The following is a 24,301-nucleotide window of genomic DNA, read 5'->3' on the forward strand; positions in this document are numbered from 1 at the left end:
AGCTAGCTTCTGTAGGATAGTGTGGCTACTGGCCGTCTTCGCATCAAGACCATCTCATTATTTTGGCAACCTTATGGTTTTGTTTGGCATTATTTATATGTGTAGTTAAAGTTAGTTATTTTCTTTATTTTCCCTTAGACATTTGTTTGTTTCTTGATTTGTTGTTTTATTAGTTGTGTATAATAAATAAGTTGCATATATAATCTTTTTGTTGTCTGAGCTCTTTTATGTTGCAACTCTAACGAGGGGGTCGTAACAATGGCCTATTTTTTGCATACATTCATAATTACAACAAAATGTTTCTCTAAAATTTGTTTAGCAGACAGGGAATACTATGGATAGAATACTATGGATAAGATACTGTGGATAGAATGAAAGAACCAACAGGGGAAAGCAAAGAAGGAGGTGTTTCTTTCTTTATTAACAACTCATGGTGAGATAAGAGAAACATACATCCAGTTAGATCATTTTGTCCTCCTGATCTGGAATACCTTATGCTTCGGTGCCAACCACACTGGCCACCAAGAGAGGTCACAGCTGTTATAATTACAGATGTTTGCATCCCCCCTCAAGCCAACACAGAGCAGGCGCTTAGGGAACTGAATGGGAGCATAAGCGAGCAGGAAACCACACACCCAGAGGCAGCGTTTATTGTTACAGGGGACTTTAACAATGCCAATCTCAGGAAAATCACTCCAAAATACTATCACCATATCACCACAAACATGCGTGGTGACCGAATTTTGGACCACTGCTATTCTCCGTTCCGGGACGCCAACAAATTCCTCCCCCGCCCACCGCTAAGCAAATCAGATGACTCTTTTGTTCTGCTCTTGCCTGCTTACAGACAGAAACTGAAACGGGAACCACCCACCCTCAAGACGTTTCAAAGCTGGACGGACCAATCGAGTTCCATACTTCAAAAATGTTTTGATCATGTGGACTGGGAGATGTTCCGGGCAGCTTCTGATGATGACATTAAAGTTTACTCAAGACACCGTTACATGCTTCATCAGAAAGTGTATAGAAGACATGGTCCCAACAAAAACTGTTCGTATCTACCCCAACCCAAAACCATGGATTGATGGCGAAGTTCGAACAGCCCTATCAGTGTGAACCTCCGCCTATAAATCCAGAAATGCTGAGGAACAAAAACAAGCAAACTACAACCTCAGGTAAACTATCAAAGCAGCAAAACATCAATACAGAGGTACAAGGTAGAGGGGAGGAGTATGTGGCAGGGACTTAATTACATCACAAACTTTAAAAGTGACAAACCCGCCACTGTAAACATTTCTGCATCTCTCCCGGACGAGCTCAACTCATTCTACACCTGCTTTAAAGCCCAGGACAGCACCCACACACTGTGCACTCCCGCGGCCGATACAAAAACCGCCAGCACACTCTGTTTCTGTAGCAGACGTAACGAGATCTTTCCGGAACATCCGGAAAGCTATGGCCCAGATGGCATCCCTGGACGTGTACTTAAAGCATGCACACACCAGCTAGCGGGGGTTTTCACGGACATCGTAACCTCTCGCTCTCTCTGTCTGTGGTTCCCACATGCTTTAAGACAGCTACTATTGTGCCCATACTGAAATAATCTAAAACCACATGCTTAAATGACTGGCGTCCAGTTGCTCTGACACCCATCTTCAGCAAGTGCTTTGAGAAGCTGTTTAAAAAGCACATCTGTTCTGTACTGCCTGCTCACACTGACCCTCTGCAATTTGCTTACAGGAATAATCGCTCCACTGATGTTGCAATTGCTTTCACCTTGCACACTGCTCTGTCTCACCTGGAAAACAAAAACACATATGTGAGAATGCTGTTTGTGGACTACAGCTCAGTATTCAACACTATAGTGCCTGCCAAACTAGTGGTGAAGCTCCAAGCTCCGGGTCTACACAGCTCTCTGTGCAAATGTATCCTGGACTTCCTGTCAAGCAGACGCCAGGTGGTCAGAATGAACAACATGACCTGATCCACACTGATGATCCACAGAGCTGTGTTCTCAGTCCACTCCTGTACTCCCTGTACACACGCGACTGTACAGCCAAACACAGCTCCAACGTCATCGTTAAATTTGCTGACGACAGTGGTGGGCCTAATCACAGATAATGATGAGATGGCCTACAGAGAGGAGGTTTACACTCTGACGCAGTGGTGTGAGGAAAACCACCTCTCACTCAACATCAGCAAAACCAAGGAGCTGGGAGAAGAGAGAACACACCCCCATCACCATCAACGGGACACCAGTGAAGAGTCAGCGCTTTCAAGTTTCTTGGAGTACACATTGCTGAGGATTTGACAAGGACTGCTCACACAGACGCAGTGCTAAGGAAGGCACAACAACGCCTCTTCTTCCTCAGGCGTCTCAGGAGGTTTGGAATAAGCCCTCACATCCTCCGCTCGTTCTACACCTGCACTGTGGGGAGCATCCTGTGTGGCTGTATCACCACCTGGTATGTAAATAGCACCAGCAGCAATCGCAAAGGCCTACATAGGATTGTGTGAACTGCTGGACGCGTAGTAGGAGGTGAGCTTCCCTCCCATCACGACATCACCAGGCGGTGCATGAGGAAAGCCAAGTGAATTATAAGCGACTCCAGCCACCCAAGCCATAGACTTTTCTCTCTGCTACCCTTAGGCAAATGGTTCTGCAGCATCCGGTCGCGCACCAGCCGACTAAAGGAAAGCTTCTTCCCTCATACTATCAGGCTGATGGACACTTAATACCCCTCACTGCACACCATGTATATGTGGCATTTTAACCAATACATACCTAAAACAATACTGCCTACAACTATGGGTACACATATTCATTATACATATCGTTGTCAACAATTATAATGCTGCCAAATTATTTTGTACTATCTGTATTTTGCACTGTCGTTATATTTGCACTGTCTGTATTTTGTACTGTCTAGAGCCAGCACCTAAGCGTTTCACTCATCATAGCACACGTGCTGCTGATGATGTGACAATAAAAGTGATTTGATATTCATGGCCATTTTTTCTTCATTGGCCTTTATTATAGCAATATATATAATAGCCATGACAGCATATAATCATGCAAGATACTTCTAAAAGATACACTAAACCTCGAGAATACTCCTCTTCTGGACCAGGCACACCACACTCTATGCAGCAAACCAGTGGATGACAAGGAACCGCCATGCGCCTTCGTGATTAAATGCCACTACTTTTCCGAAAAAGAGGATATTTTGAAGAAAGCTGCTGAAATAAATGACAACAGTACACTGGGCTGTGAATGACAATACAAATGTTAATGTCGCTCTCCGGTTAACTTTTAAATAACCACTATAGCACATGTTGGTTGTTGTTATTTCTAGTTCCCCTTCGGTTGGGGAACTTCAGTGCCATGAATGGGAGGATTCGGATCAGAAGCCGCTTATCTGGAGAGTATTGAACGGGCCAATGAATGAAATTAATTGGCAGCGTAAGCTTGCGCAGGTGTGCGACATCTGCAATCATCTCAGCATATAAGCACACCTGAAGCCAGCAGACGCCATCCTTTTCGCTTCAGATCCTTTCTGAGTGAGTCGATGAGGGTTCCTCTTGCTGATCAGCACTTCAGAGCGAACGAGTGTGTCTCCCGGTCCAGAGTGGGTCTTCGCGGTGGCAGACGGTCGAGCTGGGTTACTCCCTTGCCTGCGGTTCTTTGGGTCCGGTCCTCCAGAGCGGTGCGTATAGTTGCAACTTTCCTAAAAGAGCAACACAGTCGTGCAGCACGTCCTTTTCAGGATGGCGCTCCGACTGTGCGTTTCTGGATGCGGGGGTTTCCTGTCTCCGGATGATGGACACGATCACTGCATTGCATGTTTGGGGGTCCAGCATGTTAATGCGGTGCTCGCGGGAAAGCAGCGGGCGCTCGGGCAGATCTGAGGGTTTCAGCGGGAGCTAATCCGCCGCCCACGGGCTCGCGGACCTCTCGCTCCTCACGGCGCTCCATCCAAGCTTCGGGTGGTGAGAGTGATCCGTCTAACCAGATGGTAGCTCTCACACTCGCTGACACCGGAGATCAGATGTCCTCCGCGGCATCGGAGGGTGGGCTTTCACTGTCCGACGAAGATCCGGACCCGCTCGCCCCCTCCGGGCAGGTGAGCGCTGTCAAATCGGATCCTGAAGCGGACATGTTAGCCGTGCTTTCCCGGGCTGCTTCGGCCGTGGGGTTGGAGATGGTTTATCCCCCAGCTCCGCGGCCGGACCGACTAGATGGGTGCTACGTAGAGGACCAGAAGGCGAAGCCTTCGAAGCCTCTCGTCCCCTTCTTCCCGGAAGTGCACAGTAGGCTCACGCAGTCCTGGAGGGCACCATTCTCTGCCCGTGCTGCGAGTGCCTCCGCCCTCACCGCCCTTGACGGCGGAGCTGCCAGGGGGTATGAGGCGATCCCGTCAGTGGAGCGCGCTATCGCGGTCAATCTTTGTCCGCGCGGCGCCTCTACGTGGCGGGGTTTGCCCCGCCTCCCGTCCAAAGCCTGTAGGTTGTCTGCCTCCCTCGGAGCCAGAGCTTATAAGGCTGCGGGCCAGGCTGCTTCTGCTTTGCACGCGATGGCCACCTACCAGCGCTACCAAGCGCAGGCGCTGGCCGAGCTGCACGAGGGCGGGTCCAACCCAAGCTTATTACATGAGCTGCGCACCGCGACCGACTATGCTCTTCGGACTACTAAGTCCGCCGCGTGTGCGCTGGGGAGGACGATGTCCACACTTGTGGTTCAGGAACGCCACCTCTGGCTAAACCTGGCCGATATGCGCGACGTTGACAAAGTTCGCTTTCTTGACTCGCCCATATCCCAGGCTGGCCTGTTCGGCGACACCGTCGGTGAATTCACCCAGGAATTCAAGGCGGTGAAAGAGCAGTCGGATGCGATGGGCAATGTCATCTATCGGCGTGGCCGTAAGCCCGCTCCGCCCGCCGAGCCATCCACCTCCGCTGTTCCTCGCCGAGGGCGCCCGCCAACGAGTGCTGCCCCGCCCCCGCCTGCGCCTCCGGCCAAGCGGGCGCGGCGTTCACCTCGAAAGCAGGCAGCCCCTCCTGCCCAGGGCGCCGTTAAGTCCGGTAAACGGACCGCGAAGCGTCCCTGAGACAGGCCATCCGGAGAAGAGGAAACTTGCTCTTTCCCCGCTGGAGGGCGGGGCCCCGATAACAACGGTACTTTTCAGTGCCACCAAAACATCAGTAAAAGAGCACTTTTTCCCTTCCCCGGATGTGACTGCACGAGTTCTGCCAGTCCGGGACGCGCTGCCTTCCGGCTCGCAGACTCTACGTGCTTCGCCAGTGGCTCACGAGCGCTGGGGGGACGGTCTCCCTTCCCTCAGCCCTCCAGCCCCCTCTCCGGAGTCAGGGTGCGGAGCCAGAGCGAATCGCTCTCCTCCAGCTTTTCCGCGGGACCCTCGTGCTTCCCGGATCAGCACACCCACTCCGCGCTGCCCCACCGCTGGTACGTCAGCGATTGTAGCGATGACTCCATTAGCGAGGGCTCTGCCTGCCTGGTTAGCGCGGGCCAGCCCCTCGCGGTGGCTCATACGCACAATCAGACTCGGTTACGCGATTCAGTTTGCGAAACGGCCCCCCAAGTTTACGGGCGTGTATTTCTCCAGGGTCAACCCCCTGTCCGCCCCTGTCTTGCGAGAGGAGATTGCTGCCCTCCTGGCGAAGGGTGCAATCGAGCCGGTTCCTCCAGCCGAGATGGAGAGTGGGTTTTACAGCCCATACTTCATCGTACCCAAAAAGAGCGGTGGGTCACGGCCAATCCTAGATCTGCGCGTTTTGAACCGCTGTCTGCACAAGCTGCCGTTCAGAATGCTCACGCAGAGGCGCATTCTCCAATGCGTTCGTCCTCGGGATTGGTTTGCAGCCATAGACCTGAAGGACGCGTATTTCCATGTCTCCATTCTTCCACGCCACCGCCAATTTCTGCGGTTTGCGTTCGAGGGTCGAGCGTGGCAGTACAAGGTCCTCCCCTTCGGGCTCTCTCTGTCTCCGCGGGTCTTCACCAAACTCGCGGAGGGTGCCCTAGCGCCCCTTCGGCTCGCGGGCATTCGCATACTCAATTATCTCGACGACTGGCTGATTTTAGCCCACTCGCGGGAGCAATTGATTATGCACAGGGACGAGGTGCTTCGGCATCTCCGCCTACTGGGGCTTCAGGTCAACCGAGAAAAGAGCAAACTCGCCCCCGTGCAGAGGATTTCTTTTCTCGGGATGGAGCTGGACTCGATCACCATGGTAGCGCACCTCTCCGAGGAACGCGCTCGCCTGTTGCTGAACTGTCTGAGGGAGCTCGACAGCAAACTAGTGGTCCCACTGAAGTTCTTTCAGAGGCTCCTGGGGCATATGGCATCCGCAGCCGCCGTCACGCCGCTCGGGTTGCTCCATATGAGACCACTTCAGCACTGGCTTCACGATCGGGTCCCCAGACGCGCATGGCACGCGGGCACACACCGGGTCTCGGTTACTGCGCTGTGTCGCCGCGCCCTCAGCCCTTGGAACGACCCCTCGTTCCTACAGGCCGGTGTGCCTCTAGGACAGGCGTCCAGCCATGTTGTTGTTTCAACAGACGCTTCCAACACGGGTTGGGGGGCCGTGTGTCGCGGGCATGCGGCTGCGGGCCTCTGGAAGGGTGCCCAGCTGCATTGGCATATCAATCGCCTAGAGCTGTTGGCAGTGTTCCTCGCTCTCCACCGCTTTTTACCGGTGCTGGAGCGGCAACACGTGCTGGTCAGGACGGACAGTACGGCGGCGGCGGCGTATATCAACCGCATGGGGGGTATGCGCTCTCGCCGCATGTCTCAGCTCGCCCGCCGTCTGCTCCTCTGGAGTCACCCGCGGCTGAAATCGCTGCGCGCCATTCACGTCCCAGGCACGCTCAATCGTGCAGCCGATGCGCTCTCACGACAGCTGTTACGCCCTGGAGAATGGAGACTCCACCCCGAGTCTGTTCAGCTGATATGGGCGCGATTCGGGGAGGCCCAGATCGATCTGTTTGCTTCCCCCGAGAACGCTCACTGCCAGTTGTTTTTTTCCCTGACCGAGGGCTCTCTCGGCACGGATGCACTGGCCCACAGCTGGCCTCGGGGCATGCGCAAGTATGCGTTTCCCCCAGTGAGCCTGCTCGCGCAGTTTCTGTGCAAGGTCAGGGAGGACGAGGAACAGGTTCTGCTAGTTGCGCCCCTTTGGCCCAACCGGACCTGGATATCAGAGCTCTCACTCCTCGCGACGGCCCTCCCCTGGCGGATCCCTTTGAGAGAGGACCTACTCTCTCAGGGACAGGGCACCATCTGGCACCCTCGCCCCGATCTTTGGAACCTCCACGTGTGGTCCCTAGACGCGAGGAAGACTTAGGTAACCTACCGACTGCGGTGGTTAATACCATCACTCAGGCTAGAGCCCCCTCCACGAGGCGCGCCTACGCCCTGAAGTGGAGTCTATTCACTGAATGGTGCGTCTCTCGCAGAGAAGACCCCCGAAATTGCCAGATTAGTGTTGTGCTCTCTTTCCTTCAAGAGAAGTTGGACAGCAGGCTGTCGCCCTCCACTCTCAAGGTTTACGTGGCCGCCATCTCCGCTTATCATAGCGCGGTAGCTGGCGGCACCGTGGGAAAGCATAACCTGGTCATCCAGTTCCTTAGGGGTGCTAGGCGAATTAATCCATCTCGCCCCCCTCTCATGCCCTCTTGGGATCTCGCCCTCGTTCTCACGAGTCTGCGATCCGATCCCTTTGAGCCACTCGAATCAGTATCTCTAAGATTTCTGTCCCTGAAGACAGCTCTGCTGGTTGCGTTGGCCTCCATCAAGAGGGTCGGGGACCTGGAGGCATTTTCGGTCAGTGACTCGTGCCTGGAATTCGGGCCGGATTACTCTCACGTTATCCTGAGACCCCGCCCCGGTTATGTGCCCAAGGTTCCTACCACCCCCTTTAGAGATCAGGTAGTGAACCTGCAAGCGCTGCCCCCGGAGGAGGCAGACCCAGCCCTTTCTTTACTTTGTCCAGTTCGCGCTCTGCGCATTTATGTGGACCGTACTCAGAATTTTAGATCATCTGAGCAGCTCTTTGTCTGTTATGGCGGTCGGCAGCAGGGAAGTGCCGTATCGAAACAAAGATTATCCCACTGGATTGTGGATGCCATTTCACTCGCTTATTCGAGTCGAGGTCAGCCGTGTCCCCCGGGAGTACGTGCACACTCCACTCGGAGCGTTGCATCCTCTTGGGCGCATGCACGCGGCGCCTCTCTAACAGACATCTGTAGAGCTGCGGGCTGGGCGACACCCAACACATTTGCAAGGTTTTACAATCTGCGAGTGGAGCCGGTTTCCTCAAGGGTATTAGGTAACCCTTTGGTGATTGAGGAGACAACTCGGTAGGGTGTTGAAACACGCTTGCTGCGCCATTCTCCCTAACACGGAGGTACGTGCGCCTTTTTTATCTGTCAGTAAAGTTCCCCGTCAGGTGAGCCCTGCAGATTCCTCCGTGGCCCCCAGCACTGACTCAGCGGAGGAGTCACTTGCTGGCCCACTACGTTGTAGGTCTGCCCGCTGGTCAGCCCGCGTTTTGGGTATAGGTGCCTGCTATGCGTGATCCCCACTAGGCGATCCCATATGCTTATTCCGCCACGGTTAAGTCCCCCCCCTGGGCGGACCCGTGTCTTCCCTCTCCGCTAACCACTCTTTGCTATGCGTACTCCCCCTTTTTAGGGCTAGTCCATAGGTAAATTCTGCCATCTATCCCCCCCTTGGGTAACGGATGGCCTCCGCAGCGTCCTCCCTATCGGGATTGCACGCTTCCCAACGTACTGTCGTATTTCCTAGAATTATCTAGATGCTCACGACTTCCCAAAAAATATATCTAAATCCGTAAAACTTCTGTTGAAGTAGGATAAATTAGGGCCAGGGACACGTTGGAGGACCGCGCCCCCCATGATGTGGGTGCGTCACGCTTGCTTGACTATCTCCTCATCGGGGGTGTTGGTAAGGTGCAGTCATTATGGCGCTTTCCATATTCTCCCATTCATGGCACTGAAGTTCCCCAACCGAAGGGGAACGTTCGAGGTTACAGAAGTAACCCTTCGTTCCCCGAGGAGGGGAACGGAAGTGCCATATTCCGTCGCCATAATGACTGTCCCTTAGCTGTTTGAAAGTCTCTTCAGCTTAAAAGGATGGCGTCTGCTGGCTTCAGGTGTGCTTATATGCTGAGATGATTGCAGATGTCGCACACCTGCGCAAGCTTACGCTGCCAATTAATTTCATTCATTGGCCCGTTCAATACTCTCCAGATAAGCGGCTTCTGATCCGAATCCTCCCATTCATGGCACTTCCGTTCCCCTCCTCGGGGAACGAAGGGTTACTTCTGTAACCTCGAACGTTCTCAAGTATATTTTGTCAGTAATGGGGTCGTTTTCATGAAACATCAAGAGCTGTTCAAATGGTTTTGATTTATACGTGAGGTCCCACATGGTCAGCTAGCTAAGAGTGTGAGTAGGTGGAAGTGTGTGTAAGTTTACACCAAGGTTTTAATCTTGGGTTGTTTCGTGTTTATAAAAGTGTATGTGTGATCACACCTTTTTTTTCCCTTTTTTTTTTCTTTCCTCTCTCTCCCCCAGACATCCCCCTACATACAAAACCCACAGATACCTTTCGGGTGCTTCGGATGCTTCTGATAAATGTTTTCAACAGCTCGTAAAATGGGTGAAGTAAAGACAAACTTTACCAGTTGGAATGTGCGGAGGCTAAATCACCCAATAAAAAGAAACAATTAAAATCAGTTAAAAACAGTTCAAAACCGATATTGTATATTTACAGGAGACACATCTGTTGAAAAAAGACTATTCTAAACTTAGAGGAGGCTATACACAAATATATTATTCAAACTTCAATAGCAAAAGTAGGGTCGTTGCTGTACTCATACATAAGAATGTACAGTTTGTCATTGAGTCAAATGTGCAGGATAAAAATGGCAGATACATAATAATCCAAACTTTTAACATGTCTGTGGTCCTGGCCTATGTGTATGCTCCTAATTGGGACAATGTACACATTTTCAGTGATTTTTTTTCAATTTTGCCTAGTCTTGATGCACACAATTTAATTTTAGGAGGCGAACCTCCTGAATTTTATTCACCTGTGCATCAAACCTATTCCAGGATTGACCATTTTCTCCTGGACAAGCAGTTACGTCCCTTACGCCCCATTCACAAGGGGCATCAGCGTCAACGCTTCCCGTTCACTTTGAATGGGCGACGTCAGGCGTTGCCGAACTGCATTGTGGATTCGTCGACGCTGCTTCAGAGGCATTGTTCGCTGCAAAAGTTGGGACTTGATCAACTTTTCAAGCGATGGAAGCATCAGCCAACAGATCGCTGTATGCAAATTCACCAGCTCAGACTGTGGCCTATTGCTGACTAAATTCATTGGCTAACGCTGCTATGACGATCACGTCAGCCCCAACTTCAGACACGCCCTCTGTCAAGCGTTGACACTGAAGCCTTGTGTGAATGGGGCATTAATGTCAGCAGAAGAGTATGGTAGTATTGTTATTTCGGAACATTGTCCAGTCTCTCTAAAGCTATGTTTCCAGGCAATGGAATCCTCCAACATACATGGCGGTTTAACTAAAGACTCTTGGCAGACGACGATTTTGTAAAAGTTATTGATGCTTAAATTTATTTCTTCCTTGAGATAAACGAATCCCCAGAGATAAGTTTGAGCATCCTATGGTATACTGTGAAAGCATTTATAAAAGGACAGATTATTTAATATCAAGCTAGCGCAAATAAAAGAATGTCAAATTGGCTTACAGAGATTATGAATTAAATAATACAATTGATCAGCTACACTCAACATCACCTTCCGAAGAGCTCCATTAGAAAAGACTCCTTCTGCAAGCGGAATATGACTCCCTGACAAGTGAAAATGCAAAGGATCTCCACATAAGATCACGCTAGATACATTATGAACATGGTGAACGAGCTGCCAGGTTATTGTGTTACCAACTGAAACAATCCTCAGCAGCTGGTTTTATAGCAGCAGTTAGTAAGGAAGACGGCAGTATTATTACTGATTAACAGGGAATTAATGATCAATTTAAACACTTTTATAAAACCCTTTGCAGCTCTGAGGTAAACGAAATTGGATGTATTGAGAGCTTTTTCCAATTATTTAGAATTGCCATACCTTTGTGATTCAGATCAGTTGGCATTAGAATGTAATATAACACCTTCTGAAATTGAAAATGCAATTAAAAAATTGAAAACCGGAAAAGCACCAGGCCCTGATGGCTTCGGGCCGAGTTTTATAAGAAGTTTACTGCCAAGCTAACACCACTGTTGTGCAAGGTATTTGATGAAGCTCTTGTTTTGGAGACAATTTTTTTTAGGTACTTTCAAGTCCATAGTTTCGAAAAAAAAAACACTTCTCTCCTTCACTGAACCAACCATAAGCATGTTGGATAGATGAATTGGTAAATATGGACTCATATCAAAGGGGTATGATGTCCATGTTGTATGAAGTGGTCTAAAGAACTGCCTCCCCTTGCCTAAATTGTATAAAACAAAAATGGGAAGACAGACTGGGACTAGAAATATCAGATACAACCTGGCAATATGCCATAGAACTGGTACACTCATCCCCTGCATTTATTAGACATGGTCTTCTTCAGTTTAAGGTGCTTCTTAGGCTTCACCTATCTAGGAGCAAGCTGGCAAAAATGTATCCAGGGTCAGATTCATCTTGCCCCAGATGTGGTTTGGAGCCAGCAGATCTGATGTTCTGGCGATGCCCTAGATTACATAAATTTTGGGCCAATATTTTTAGATCATTTTCATCTATATGTAATAGAGATCATAGCCTTTTCTTCTTTATTGGCCAGACGTCTGATTCTCCTAAGATGGAAAAAACAAACCCACCATCACACAAACATTGGAGATTAGAATTGTTATCACATCTTAAACTCGAGCACCTAAAGTACATCATCCGAGACTCTACAAAAAAGTTTTAGAGGTTTGGCAGCCTTTCCTCTCCTACATTGAACGCTCAGAGGTTATTATATCCTTGGTGAGAGTTTATCACTAGTTTCCTAATTTATTTGATCTATTTTTATTAATTAATTTATTTTTATTTTTATCTTTCACCCTTTTTCTTTATGGGGTGTGAGTATGTCTGTAGCTATGTACCATGTTAATTTGTTGTTCAATATGTGTGCTGTGGAAAAATTGAAGACTTTGGAAAAATCTATTAAAATAGTTGAATAATAAGAATGTAAGAAGTACTAAAACAGTTTTTAGAAGAGTAATAATCCAATTAATCTACTTACAGTACATGTCTCTGTCGAAGGTCTGTGAATTTTATCTAGTTATTAATTAAAGAAGAACAAGCCTTTCTCGTACGTGACTTTGTTCTTTGTGTGACTGAAATGTAGGTAATGGGTAAGCAGGATGAGAAAAAATTATATATTATTCTATTATATATTCCTTCTATGCTAATCAAGGACTTCTGAGACATTCCAAGAATGGGATGGGTCCTCCTGGCCTGGCAGAGTTGATCACAGCTCAAATACAAATTTCTGCCATTTGCTTTCAGTAACCATTTGCTTTTCACCATCCACAATTCATCTGCCCTTGATCTTCCTTCAAATAGCTTTATCATGTATGGAGTCATTTGACAGTTTATGACTTAAGCGTTGTAGTGCTAAAATCAACAGAGACATTGATTGCTTGTATTTCAATATATTTACTATTGTTGAGTCATGGCCTGAGGAGAGTATGTTAATGTTCTCACCCACTTTATCTCCTCTGCTGTGCTCTCATGTTCAGTTGGTTTTGGGGGTTGGTTTTCACTCATGTTTGACAATGCTTTACTCAGGGTATAATAAGGAACGGTAAGTGTTGATCTGGGATAATGGCTTTTACTCTGCCTCTCCCTCATATGGCTGCGTAGCCTCATATGCTAACAAAGGCAATTTCACTGTTTTTGTTGCTCAGCAGTGCACGTACAGCTAATTTCTTAATACAGTATGTTAGTTTGTTTCATTCTATATTTAAACATGTAACTTAATAAACAACTTTACCTGCTTTAAGCTTTGAGACTCTTTCTATTTATTAATGATAATAACAACTTTGATGGAGTCAGATTAATTACAATAAAGTCAGATAAATAATGGATTTAAACACGCCTTCTGTTTCCGATTATTGGTTCAGAATAGCAGCGTAAGCTCCAAACCTTACAGCTATGTTTCCATCCAAAAATGCCAATTAAATTAATTTGCAAAACTGGAATATCGCATAAAAAATATGCAAATAAATCAGTGTTGTCGGGCGACGAGGAGGCACAGTAGGTGGTGCTGTCACCTCACTGCAAGAAGGTTGCTGGTTCGAGCCTCAGCTGGGTCAGTTGGCATTTCTGTGTGGAGTTTGCATGTTCTCCCCAAGCTGGCGTGGGTTTTCTCTGGGTGCTCCGGTTTCCCCCACAAGATCAAAGACAAGCAGCATTACACTGTTTTAAGGATCTAAAAATGTATTCTTTAAAAAGCAAAAAGATTCCAATGGTGGCGCCTGCTGGTACGTGAAGAATATGGTCAATATTGATGAACCTAACAACATCATATAGTTTAGAAAACCGTACAATTTTTAATAATAATTAATTATTTTAGTGTCTATTTCATTCAGCATATTTAAAATTAGAGTCATCCACATTTTCTGACATACTTTAAATCAGGGTTTCTACAGGTGTCACCAAGTTAAATTTAAGACTTTTAAAGACATTTTTAAGACCATTATGAATGAAATTTTAGACCAAGGAATTTTTCAAATGGCCCAGAAGAAAAGGTTTTTTATTTGTCCTATCAAAAAATATTTTTATATAAAATAATTAATAACACAATAATAGATCAATATTAAAATATTTTAGATATTTCTTAGCAAAAGATCTTAAATATTGTGTGAAAACAGGAGAGCTCGACTTGGATCCACACACTTTTTTCCAAAATAAACTTTCTTTAAAATAAAAAACTAATTAACAAATGTTTTAAAAGTTTTAAAAACTATAATAAACTAAATCCATTCACAACAATCTGTCCAGGTGGATATCCTCAGCAGTCTTTACCATTATGATAAATAGAGTAAAAATGACCTTTTAAATAAAAGTTGAAAGTTTTATTGAGATGGATTGATGGTTATTGTGTGGGTTTTGACCAAATTGGGTAACAAAACATGAACATAGGAAAATGAAGACTTGTTTAAAAAAGATTTAAGACCTACAACATAACATTTCAGCAAATTTAAGTCTTTTTAGGGCCAAATTTTAGATTTTGGAATTTAAAACATTTTAAGACTCCACGGAAACCCTGTTTAAACACAATAGCCCTGATAATTAGTTATTATAATAAAGATTTAATTCTCACTCTGATACTATCTGTGAGAACTAGTAACAACTACTAGAAACAAGTTTAAACCCATAAAGAAGTCGATGGAAAAAAAGGGAATTGTGATCAACCTGACATATGCAAATGGAAAGTACTAAGCCAACACTATCACTGTAATAGCAGATATCTTCTATGAGAATACTGTAGGTCAAATATCTTCAGCTCAGTTAAACTTTTTTTAAATTTATTGTTTTTATTGATTTTATATAGCGACAGTGCTCAAGGGTGCTTTACACACAGTAGGAGAACAAGAAAAGCAATAACTCTAAGAAGGTAGAGAAAATGGGAGACTAATAATACATAATGACAAAAGACATGAGAACAAGAAACAAAAGAAACTCATTCCTGTCTTTCAATAAGTGCTTATGTGCATTTAGGAGAACTACGCAGCACACTCAAGGCTGCAACATGGATTTAATTTAGTATCCTTATTATTAAAATATATCTGAATGAAAACTAACTTGTTTGTTCCTGCGGATCTTCCTGTTTGACTGTGAATGTTTCTTCAATCTTCACATCTTCACTCTCCTCTTTAATAAACGCCATCTTTATAACAGTGTGTAGATCAGTCGCTTCAGCAGGAGTTTTTCTCTGTGTTTGGGCACTTTATTCTGTTTAAAATAAACAAAACAATGAACAGAAACAAAATAACTTATCTTTAACACTTGCTTCAACAGTTTCTTTATATGAGAGTGATTGACAAAAATAAATCAGGTAAGTCTGAGCAAGAAACAATAGCCACAAACAAATGACCTAATAAAAACTAGTTCTCCATTTATATATATATATATATATATATATATATATATATATATATATATATATATATATATATATGTATATATATATATATATATATATATATATATATATATATATATATATATATATGTGTATATATATATGTGTGTATATATATATATATATATATATATATATATATATATATATATATAGAATATTGTATACTTATATTAGAATGACATTATGCTAGTAAACAAATAAAACCTTCATTAAAACACACATTTCTGTTGTTCAAACAATAGCCCTCGATTACTGTTATTAAAATAGTACTTCGTTGTATAAAGGATTAAAATAATAGTCAACCGCAGGTATATAATATCGAAAGGAAAACCTGGAACTTTAATCAATCGGTTTATATTTGTGTAAAGTTGTGAAACAAACCTTCCTCCAGTTGAACCGCAGCGCGGAAGCGGCGCAGCCTTATGACGTCACATAACACGCCAAAATAAAAGTCTTTTTTGTTCAGCTTTTTTGCCACTTACTGTTGCAGTCAGGACATGATAAATTTCACACTCCTTTTCACATCTCACATAACATATCTGCTCTCTCTCTTTCAAATACATAGACATTCAGTATTTGAAGTTGATCAAAACTTTTAATCCAAACATTTTTACACAATTTTGAAAAACTTGTTTAATCTACTAAGTATAAGTGTTTTTTTTTTGTTTTTTTTATTGTTGCAAAAAGTTTACATCACAAAACGGAACAATCAACATCGCAAGGCATATTTACCATTACAAATATATAAAATAAATTAAAATTGTTACAACTGCAACAAGGAGCAAGGAGCAGTACAAAAGATCTACATCAAAGGACAAACAAAATATTCTAACAATAAATATTATGAAAATGAAGTACAGAGAGCTTCAGTTATTTTACTTTGGTTTCTGAAATATTTGAGGCTTTGAGCCACTTTCTTTACCTCAGAAAGAAAACATCTAAAAGAGGGTCTGCACTTTTTCCACTTACAGCAATAAATTTGATATTTACCCATTAGTAAAATAAAGTTCACAACATCAGAGAAAGAACAATGTAAATCAGCTTTGTAAAATAAAATATCTTCTAGAACAATAGGGGGGACTGAAATCATCTTTAATGAAAGCCAAGTATGGATGTTGTGGTGTTTTTCAGTTTAAATAAAACTTTGACATGTTTTCCATGCATAAGAAGTCTTTAATGATTGTCCCATAGGGTGTTGGTTACTATGAAATCATCTGAAGGGTTAACAGCCATATTGTGAGCACGGTATAGACCAGTGTTGCAGACTGCTGAGACAAGCACATCCTGTTATTGAATATAGGGGCGAGTTCTAAGAATGACAGGATGTATGAGCCATGTGTGTGTTAAGAGGAGACATTTGCCTTAAAAGGTTAACTCTTAAGAGAAGATGCACGGAAGACAACTGTGGTATAAAAGGATGTGTCTCTGAAGGAGAGTTTAGAGAACTGAACCTCTCCTGCGCAGTGTATTGCTTTTGGTTTCTTTCCTGCTTGAGCAAATAAAACTTATAATTTTTGACAGATTGACTCCGAACCCATTTTTGAACATGCACTGGACCCTTTGAAGTCCAACAATTTTGGTGACCCCGACGTGATGGGAAAAGGAGGAATTTTGCTGGACAGAGGGATGAACTGAATTCAACACAAAGGCGCGCCTAAAAAATAAGGTAAGCAGAAACCTTTTAAATAAATTCTGCGATTGAATACTTCAAATTAAGTGTTGAATTCAGCATAATCCTGATGTAAGTAAAATACAGAGAAACCAAAAGTAATATTTAACATTTTTGAAGAGTTATTGTGAGACGTCTGAGAGAGGATATCAGGGTAAATTGCTAGAATTTAAAGAGAAAGTCCTTGTCCCTGCAAGGCGAGAATGAACTAGGGTGAATTACTAGAATTCAGGTAAATCCTTGTCCCTACAAGGTATAAGGGCGAATTTTCGCGCAAGAGAATTCGGGGAAAATCCTCGTCCCTTAGGAGGTAAAAAATTAAAAGTGACCTTACTCTTGACGAAGGTAAGAAGCTTTTAATACCAGGGACAAAGACCGAAAGTCAGGTCTTTGTAAAAGTGGAAGTCCTCCTCCCTGTGGAGGCATTTTGGAAGCCACTCCTGTTTTGACGGAAACTGGAAACTTTCGAATACAAATTTTATTTTATGAGATTGTGATTATTCCTGAAAAATTTGGCTAAGGTATCAGGAAAAGATAGAGTAGGGAACAAAATAAAAAATAAATAAATAATAAAAAAAATAATAAAATAAAAATTAAAAAATTCTGAAAAGACGTAGGGACAGCTTAGGTAGCCCCGGGCGTGGGTGACGCCATATACTGAGGGTCAGAGTAGGGAAAAGAGCTCAAAACATCTAACGCGCGAATACAGGAAAGACGTCGTGGAAGAAGAATACAAGAGGGAGTGTTGAAGGAAAAATAAATGAGAGAAAAAGTTAATATTGCAATTTGAGGAACATAAAGAAAATATGATATACTGTATATATATATGAACTACTATAGAAAATATGAAATATACTGTAGAATAGGGACTAGAAGAAAAGGTTCTAGAGAACCAGGATTAGGACAGTGTAGGGAAAAGCACTGACCTGACGAGGTCATGTATTGGTATGAATGAGATAAATGGTAAAGAAGTGTGAGGATGAGTGACAACACAACCTGAAAACGATGTTAATGTGAAAGTTAAAAGTATATGTGTAGTTGTGTCTTAAACAGGAACTAGCTGAGTCTCTCGGGTCCAAGAGAGGGAGGCAACCAGGAAGGAGACCACTGCAGAAGGAGGTGACACACTAACACATAAACATATACTGTAGGAAAAGACCAAAAAGAAAATTTCCATCCATCACAAAGTAGTCTACAAGCTTTGCAATTGGTCCACAAAACTTGAGATTTATTCACAGCCCCTGAAGGTGAAGCAGTAGCCCATTGTGTTAGTGCAGACTGTGCATTTGGAGCAGGCATAGCGACAAATTCAGACAAAGATACGGGGTTGACAAAGTAAAGGCAGACAGGGTTAGACAGACACGAAAAAAAGGAAGTTAACTGGAGCCATGCCATTTCATGAGGAAGAAACAGTTAGGCAGAATATAGTAAAAGAAAATAGAAAAAATATATATATATATTTGATCAAATACTGATAAATGTTGACATAATGATTAGAGATATAGTATAAGTTACTAAATAAACAGATCTATTATATTGCAGGACAAAAAGACAAGTAAAATAAAAAATAATGGGAGATATACTTAATATAGTTATAAGTTTAAACAGACCTTGAAGCTATATGAATAAATAAATAAAATAAATAAGTATAATAATAAATAATAAAGAGAAATTAAAATACAACATAAAGACCAGATACTAAAGAAACATTAGAAGAGATACATTGGAAGAAAGATGAAGAACTGAAATAAGAGATAGAAAATAAGCTGTTAAACAGCAAAGAGATAAAATTGAGGAGTCTTCGGTCGATGAAGAGGAAAATTAGAAAAGAAAATTTGACTGGTTGAAAATGGTTAACTGAAGTGTTACTGGCCAAATATGTAAGGAAGATCATAATAAAAAAAAAGGAAAAATTTAAAGCTAAGAAAAAAAAGACTCCTAATTATGGTTTAATAGAAAGAAATGTCAAAAAGATTATAGTTTAAAATATGTCTAAAATATATATAAAGAAAGAGAGATATTAAACAGATGAGATAAAAACTAGAAAAAGCAATAACTCTTTAAGGAAGTAACCATTTGAGGAACTAAGACTTGACATTAGAGGATGAAATTGTGTTTAGGTGCAAAAAAAAAAAAAAAAAAAAAAAATAAATAAATAAATAAATAATTAAAGAAGATTATAATAATAATAATAATAAAAGTTTGTTGTTATTCTATGATTTCTAATAGGGAATTGAGACAATTTTAATAGGTAGCTAATACAAATGAATGTCAATTAGACACTCCTTTTGGCAAAGTAGCAACTGCGTGGGGCACAGTAATAGGGAGAAAATTTTCTGCACCACCTCGTGCTATACATAACATAAAGTCCACCCCTAAGGCATATGAAACATCAGCAGCATATGTATTGAGATGTAAACTGGAGTGAGAAGCCCAGACTGGGACACATATTCATGCTAACCAATTTATGAAGGATTGGTTGAGGATACTTCAAGCTGTGTTAAATGACTAAAATAATAATAATAAAATAAAAAATACATAAATAATAACCCCTGACATACCAGGAAGTGCTTCGGCCACCTGGGAGAGACACTTGCTCCATCACATCAATAGAGCTAAAGATAAAGCTGATGAGAGTCAGTCCGAGATTGAGGAACTGAAAAACCAGTTAGTGAAATTACAAGTGAACAAAGCCAGACAAGAAGTCAATGATCAAATGAAAAAGATAAAGGCAAACAATTGGTGCAGTTGCCTGACCCTGAACAATCTTACATGGCACCTGTGTACAAACAGCCATCAAACCAAACACCTAAACGCCAACCTCAATTTAGAAGACAGAATACGGGAGGCATTAGGGTCAAGGGGGTCCCGGGGGCTTACAGAGGGTGTGGATGTGGAGAGGGTTGTTTCAGGTGTGGCCGCCTAAGTCAGCTACATCGCAACTGCCAGGCTAGTCAATGCTACACGTGCAATCAGCTGGGACACATTTCGACAAGATATCCCAACAGACAAAATCTGTATGCCGAGAGAGGGGGCGTGCAAGGAGGCAAAGGCTTTGTGGCACCACTTGCAGGGCAAGCTCCAAACCCTGGAGGACAGAACCCAGGGCAGGGTGGAACACTATCCACTCTGGGGAAGATGGGAGCATTTCTGAGGAGGCCCACAGGGAGACCAAAGCGGGGCTATGGTGGAGCCACTGTTATCTATGAAGGGTCAACAAAGACTGTCTGCACTTTTTTGGTCAACACGGGTGTGACCTATTCAACATTGATTAACCCTGTCAATCAGGACTTGATTTAAAAAAAAAAAAAAAAACTGTGGAAGTAATGGGTTTCACTGAGGAATGTGAAAGACTGTCTTTAACTGAGCTAATACCAGTGTCTGTTGATGGACAACAACTGAAACATCACTTTCTGTGGTCAGACAGAGCCCACACGAACTTATGGGTCAGAGACTTGCTGATAAAGCTTGATGAATCATTCTATGGTGTGCTGATGGTGTTATGGTGAGATTTCCTACAGGGACCACTAAGAACTGTTCACTGGGTACACCTCACCTGCTAGGACAATGGTTGCTGTCATCGATGAGAGAGCCTGTAGGAGCTGACATTTATTGGGGCAAACTGTAGCCACAAACCATGCTGGGAGACGGCCTTCTCTCACTTTATGCTCAATGGAGACCTTGGGTAACTCTTATTGCACCATACATGCCTCCCACCAACCCACCGCACATGACTTTAATCTGTGACCAAAACTAAACTGAAAGAAAAAATTAATTAGAAGGGTGTGGTTGGCAGATTAACTAAACATATTTGGGTCACAAGGTGGCATGGAAGAGAAAGAACAGATAATGAGGTGACGGCACCAATGCTGTACAGTTTACCAAGCCAATTATGGTCTACAGGACCAGCAGATGTAGGTTTTTGCTCCTCACTCTCAGACATAAATTAAAGTTTAATAATGGAGTTAAATAATGAAAGGCTGATATGGCAGCTACAGTATCCTCACAAACCCAAAGCTAAAGCCGGCATTGCAGACATAATTAAAGAATTGTTGACTATAGTTGTGTTAGAGCCATCGACCTCACACCCAAACACTCCGATTTTACCTGTAGAAAAACAAAATACAGGAAAATACAGAATGGCACATGATTTAAGAAAAGTTAATGCGGTAGTGAAAAACGCCACAATGCCAGTTCCAAATTAATACACTGCATTACTGGCTTTACACCAAGAGAATAAGTGATTTTAATGTCTAGACTTAGCCAATGAATTTTTTCTCTTTAACACTGGCACTAAATTTGAAGGATGTGTTTTCATTTACCTTTAGGGGGCAGCAATACAGGTACACCAGAGTACCACAAGAATTAATATTGTCTCCAGGGTTGTTAAATCACGCCCTACGAGGCCCGCTGAGTGATTGTCACTTGACAGAGGGAGTGTTACTCTATATACGATATTTACGTTATATTTTACTAGCTAAAAATAGTGGACACCTAATTGATTGGAAGCAAGCAGGTGTTATGACACTTATAGGGAACCAGATTTAAAGAAAGTAAATTAAAATATAATTGAATTGATGACACGCCACAATATTGGGACAAATGGTGTCTAGGATAGGTGGAGTCAGATCGCAAAATAAATACGTCATTTCAAATAACCGTAAACTGGTGACTGTAAAAGACGTTAATAGGACTAATACAGATTATAGACTAAAATCATATTTAGAGGTATTAGAAACTGCAGGAGAAGAATGAGGGTGAGGTTATAATTGATTATAGAGATATGGGAGAACAGGTGAATAAAAAGATATCTGCTAGTCATGATTGACAGCTATACTGGATGGCTGGAGGACTGGTCAGCAAGCAAAGAGTACAGTCAGACAGTGATTAAGTGTTTAATGAATAACAATCTAGAAATAAATAGATGTTGTGGGAAAATTAAATTAGATAATGATAAACACTGGAAAAAGGAATATTTTAAATTAGTGGAGTAGGCACTGGGCCTGAAACATGATTTTAGAAATGGTGTAAAAAATAATAATTACAGGGAAATGTCAAGAGAACTAATAGAAATTTGAAAACAAAACTGGCAAAAATCTGTACACAGACCAAAAGGAAATAAAATAAAAATCATATTAAGGGATATTAGTTAATTATGGAACAAAACAATGAAATTAATGACTTTTGAATTGTTTAAAGGACTGCAGTTTCGGGGACCTGGTGCAGCTTTGATGTGCACTGAATCACTTATGTAGAGATTATATTATGACAAATTAACAACTTTATTCACAATTTTTTTTCTAAACAGGTTGCTGAAGGTGTGAGGCTGTCAGGGTTAACTTGACAGTCAACATAGGGGTGTAAAAGCGGCCTGGACCTAGCTCCAGGCCGAAAGGGGGAGATTAATTAACAGAGGACTAATTGGGGACAATTGACTAATTGGAGTGTGTAAGCATGTATTGGTGTAGGAGATGAACATGCTGCAACACCAATGCATGAGGCCAACTGTATATTAGATACAGGCCAACACAAAAAGGGGAAACAAATACTATGTTAAATTTTAAAATAGAAAGAAAAAAAAGACTGATTTACTAGCAGATGACAATCTGCCAGAAAGTGTGTGATTGAGTGTGTATGGATGTTTCCCAGTGATAGGTTGCAGCTGGAAGGGCATCCGCTGTGTAAAAATATGCTGGATAAGTTGGCGATTAATTCCACTGGGGCGACCCCAGATTTAAAAAGGGACTAAGCCTGAAAGAAAATGAATGAATTAATTACACAAATTAGATTGAAATTTTTTTTGAAAATAAAATAATAACGGGTCTATAACCAGGGCCCTAGAAGGATTAAAATACTCTCAAAAGCGATGGCAGAACACTTTGGTATAGATAACCTTTTTGATGAATGGATGACCCGTGTGTTTGGAAAATATAAAACTATGATAACTTCAGTTTTGATCTCAATTGCTACCTTTGTAGCTATAATGGTGACATGTGGATGTTGTTGTGTCCCATGCATCAGGTCATTGTGTAACAGGGTGATAGTAACAGCAATTGAAAAGAAAGATGGGCTACCACCCCCTTACACAATGCCATTATTAATATCTGCTGAGGAGGAGGAAGAGGAGGAAAGCCGTGTGTAAATGCCTCTCTACTAACTGTGCTTTTTCCGCAGATGCTGATTCATCATATATTTTGTGTTATAAGAAATGTTAAGTAGATATTTTGAGTCTAAAAGGAATCTATCGAAAAGTTTAGCTTAGATATATTTTTTTTTTTTTTGTTGTTTTGTTTTGTTTTTTGTTTTGTGTGATTGACTCAGCTGACTTGTTGTGGTCGCCCACATGTCAATTAGGGGACCGACTGGGTGTCTTTCCCCACAGGGGTTTTCGGCCCAGTCCTGTCTGAGCACACTGGTTTATAGGGCATTTATAGGGATTTTATTTTTTTTTTTAAATTTTATGTGTGTACAATGTAGACTAGGGTGAAATGTTGATTTACAATAGCAGTCTGATATGATGCCTCAGATGAACTTACGGTGGCTGCCCATACGTCAATTAGGGGGTCGCCTGGGTGTCTTTCCTCAGAGAGGTTTTCGACTCAGGCTCATCTGGACATATTGGGCTGAAAATATATATATATATATTTTTCTTCCTTTTTTCCTTTATTTTTATTCTTACACATAGACTTAGTTATGGTAGTTTGAAGATTTATTGAATATAATAAAGTGTGGCCTCTTTCAGAGGCCAAGAGAGGGATTTGTGGTGTTTTTCAGTTTAAATAAAACTTTGACATGTTTTCCATGCATAAGAAGTCTTTAATGATTGTCCCATAGGGTGTTGGTTACTATGAAATCATCTGAAGGGTTAACAGCCATATTGTGAGCACGGTATAGACCAGTGTTGCAGACTGCTGAGACAAGCACATCCTGTTATTGAATATAGGGGCGAGTTCTAAGAATGACAGGATGTATGAGCCATGTGTGTGTTAAGAGGAGACATTTGCCTTAAAAGGTTAACTCTTAAGAGAAGATGCACGGAAGACAACTGTGGTATAAAAGGATGTGTCTCTGAAGGAGAGTTTAGAGAACTGAACCTCTCCTGCGCAGTGTATTGCTTTTGGTTTCTTTCCTGCTTGAGCAAATAAAACTTATAATTTTTGACAGATTGACTCCGAACCCATTTTTGAACATGCACTGGACCCTTTGAAGTCCAACAATGTCAAACTAGAATTTAAAAGTAAATTCACAAGAAAAACATAAGTGATCGAGTGTTTCTGGAGCAGAAGCTACACTTGTCAACATCAAAGTTAAATCTTTTTTGAATAAACTCCTTCACATGGTATACCCTGAATAAAATTATGTAATGAGTTTCCTTAACCTCAGGTGCTACAG

At 42.7% G+C, this 24,301-nt stretch overlaps 2 protein-coding genes across 5 annotated transcripts in view; one reads left to right on the plus strand and one right to left on the minus strand.

Annotated features, from left to right (window-relative positions):
- LOC137491263 (uncharacterized) overlaps window positions 1-24,301 on the plus strand; it is a 105,376-nt gene that overhangs the window by 70,693 nt on the left and 10,382 nt on the right. The window lies entirely within an intron of this gene.
- zgc:173607 overlaps window positions 1-24,301 on the minus strand; it is a 791,925-nt gene that overhangs the window by 5,242 nt on the left and 762,382 nt on the right. For 2 of the 4 annotated variants that reach the window (XM_073945506.1, XM_073945504.1), the window contains exons 1-2: window positions 15,622-15,664; window positions 14,898-15,047 (exon numbers count right to left, since the gene is read on the minus strand). In XM_073945506.1, coding sequence (XP_073801607.1) covers window positions 14,898-14,982 — 85 coding nt within the window. In that variant the 5' untranslated portion in view covers window positions 14,983-15,047; window positions 15,622-15,664. 4 annotated transcript variants of the gene reach the window in all.

Source organism: Danio rerio, chromosome 4, assembly GCF_049306965.1.
Source record: "Danio rerio strain Tuebingen ecotype United States chromosome 4, GRCz12tu, whole genome shotgun sequence".
Classification (NCBI taxonomy): Eukaryota; Metazoa; Chordata; class Actinopteri; order Cypriniformes; family Danionidae; genus Danio; species Danio rerio.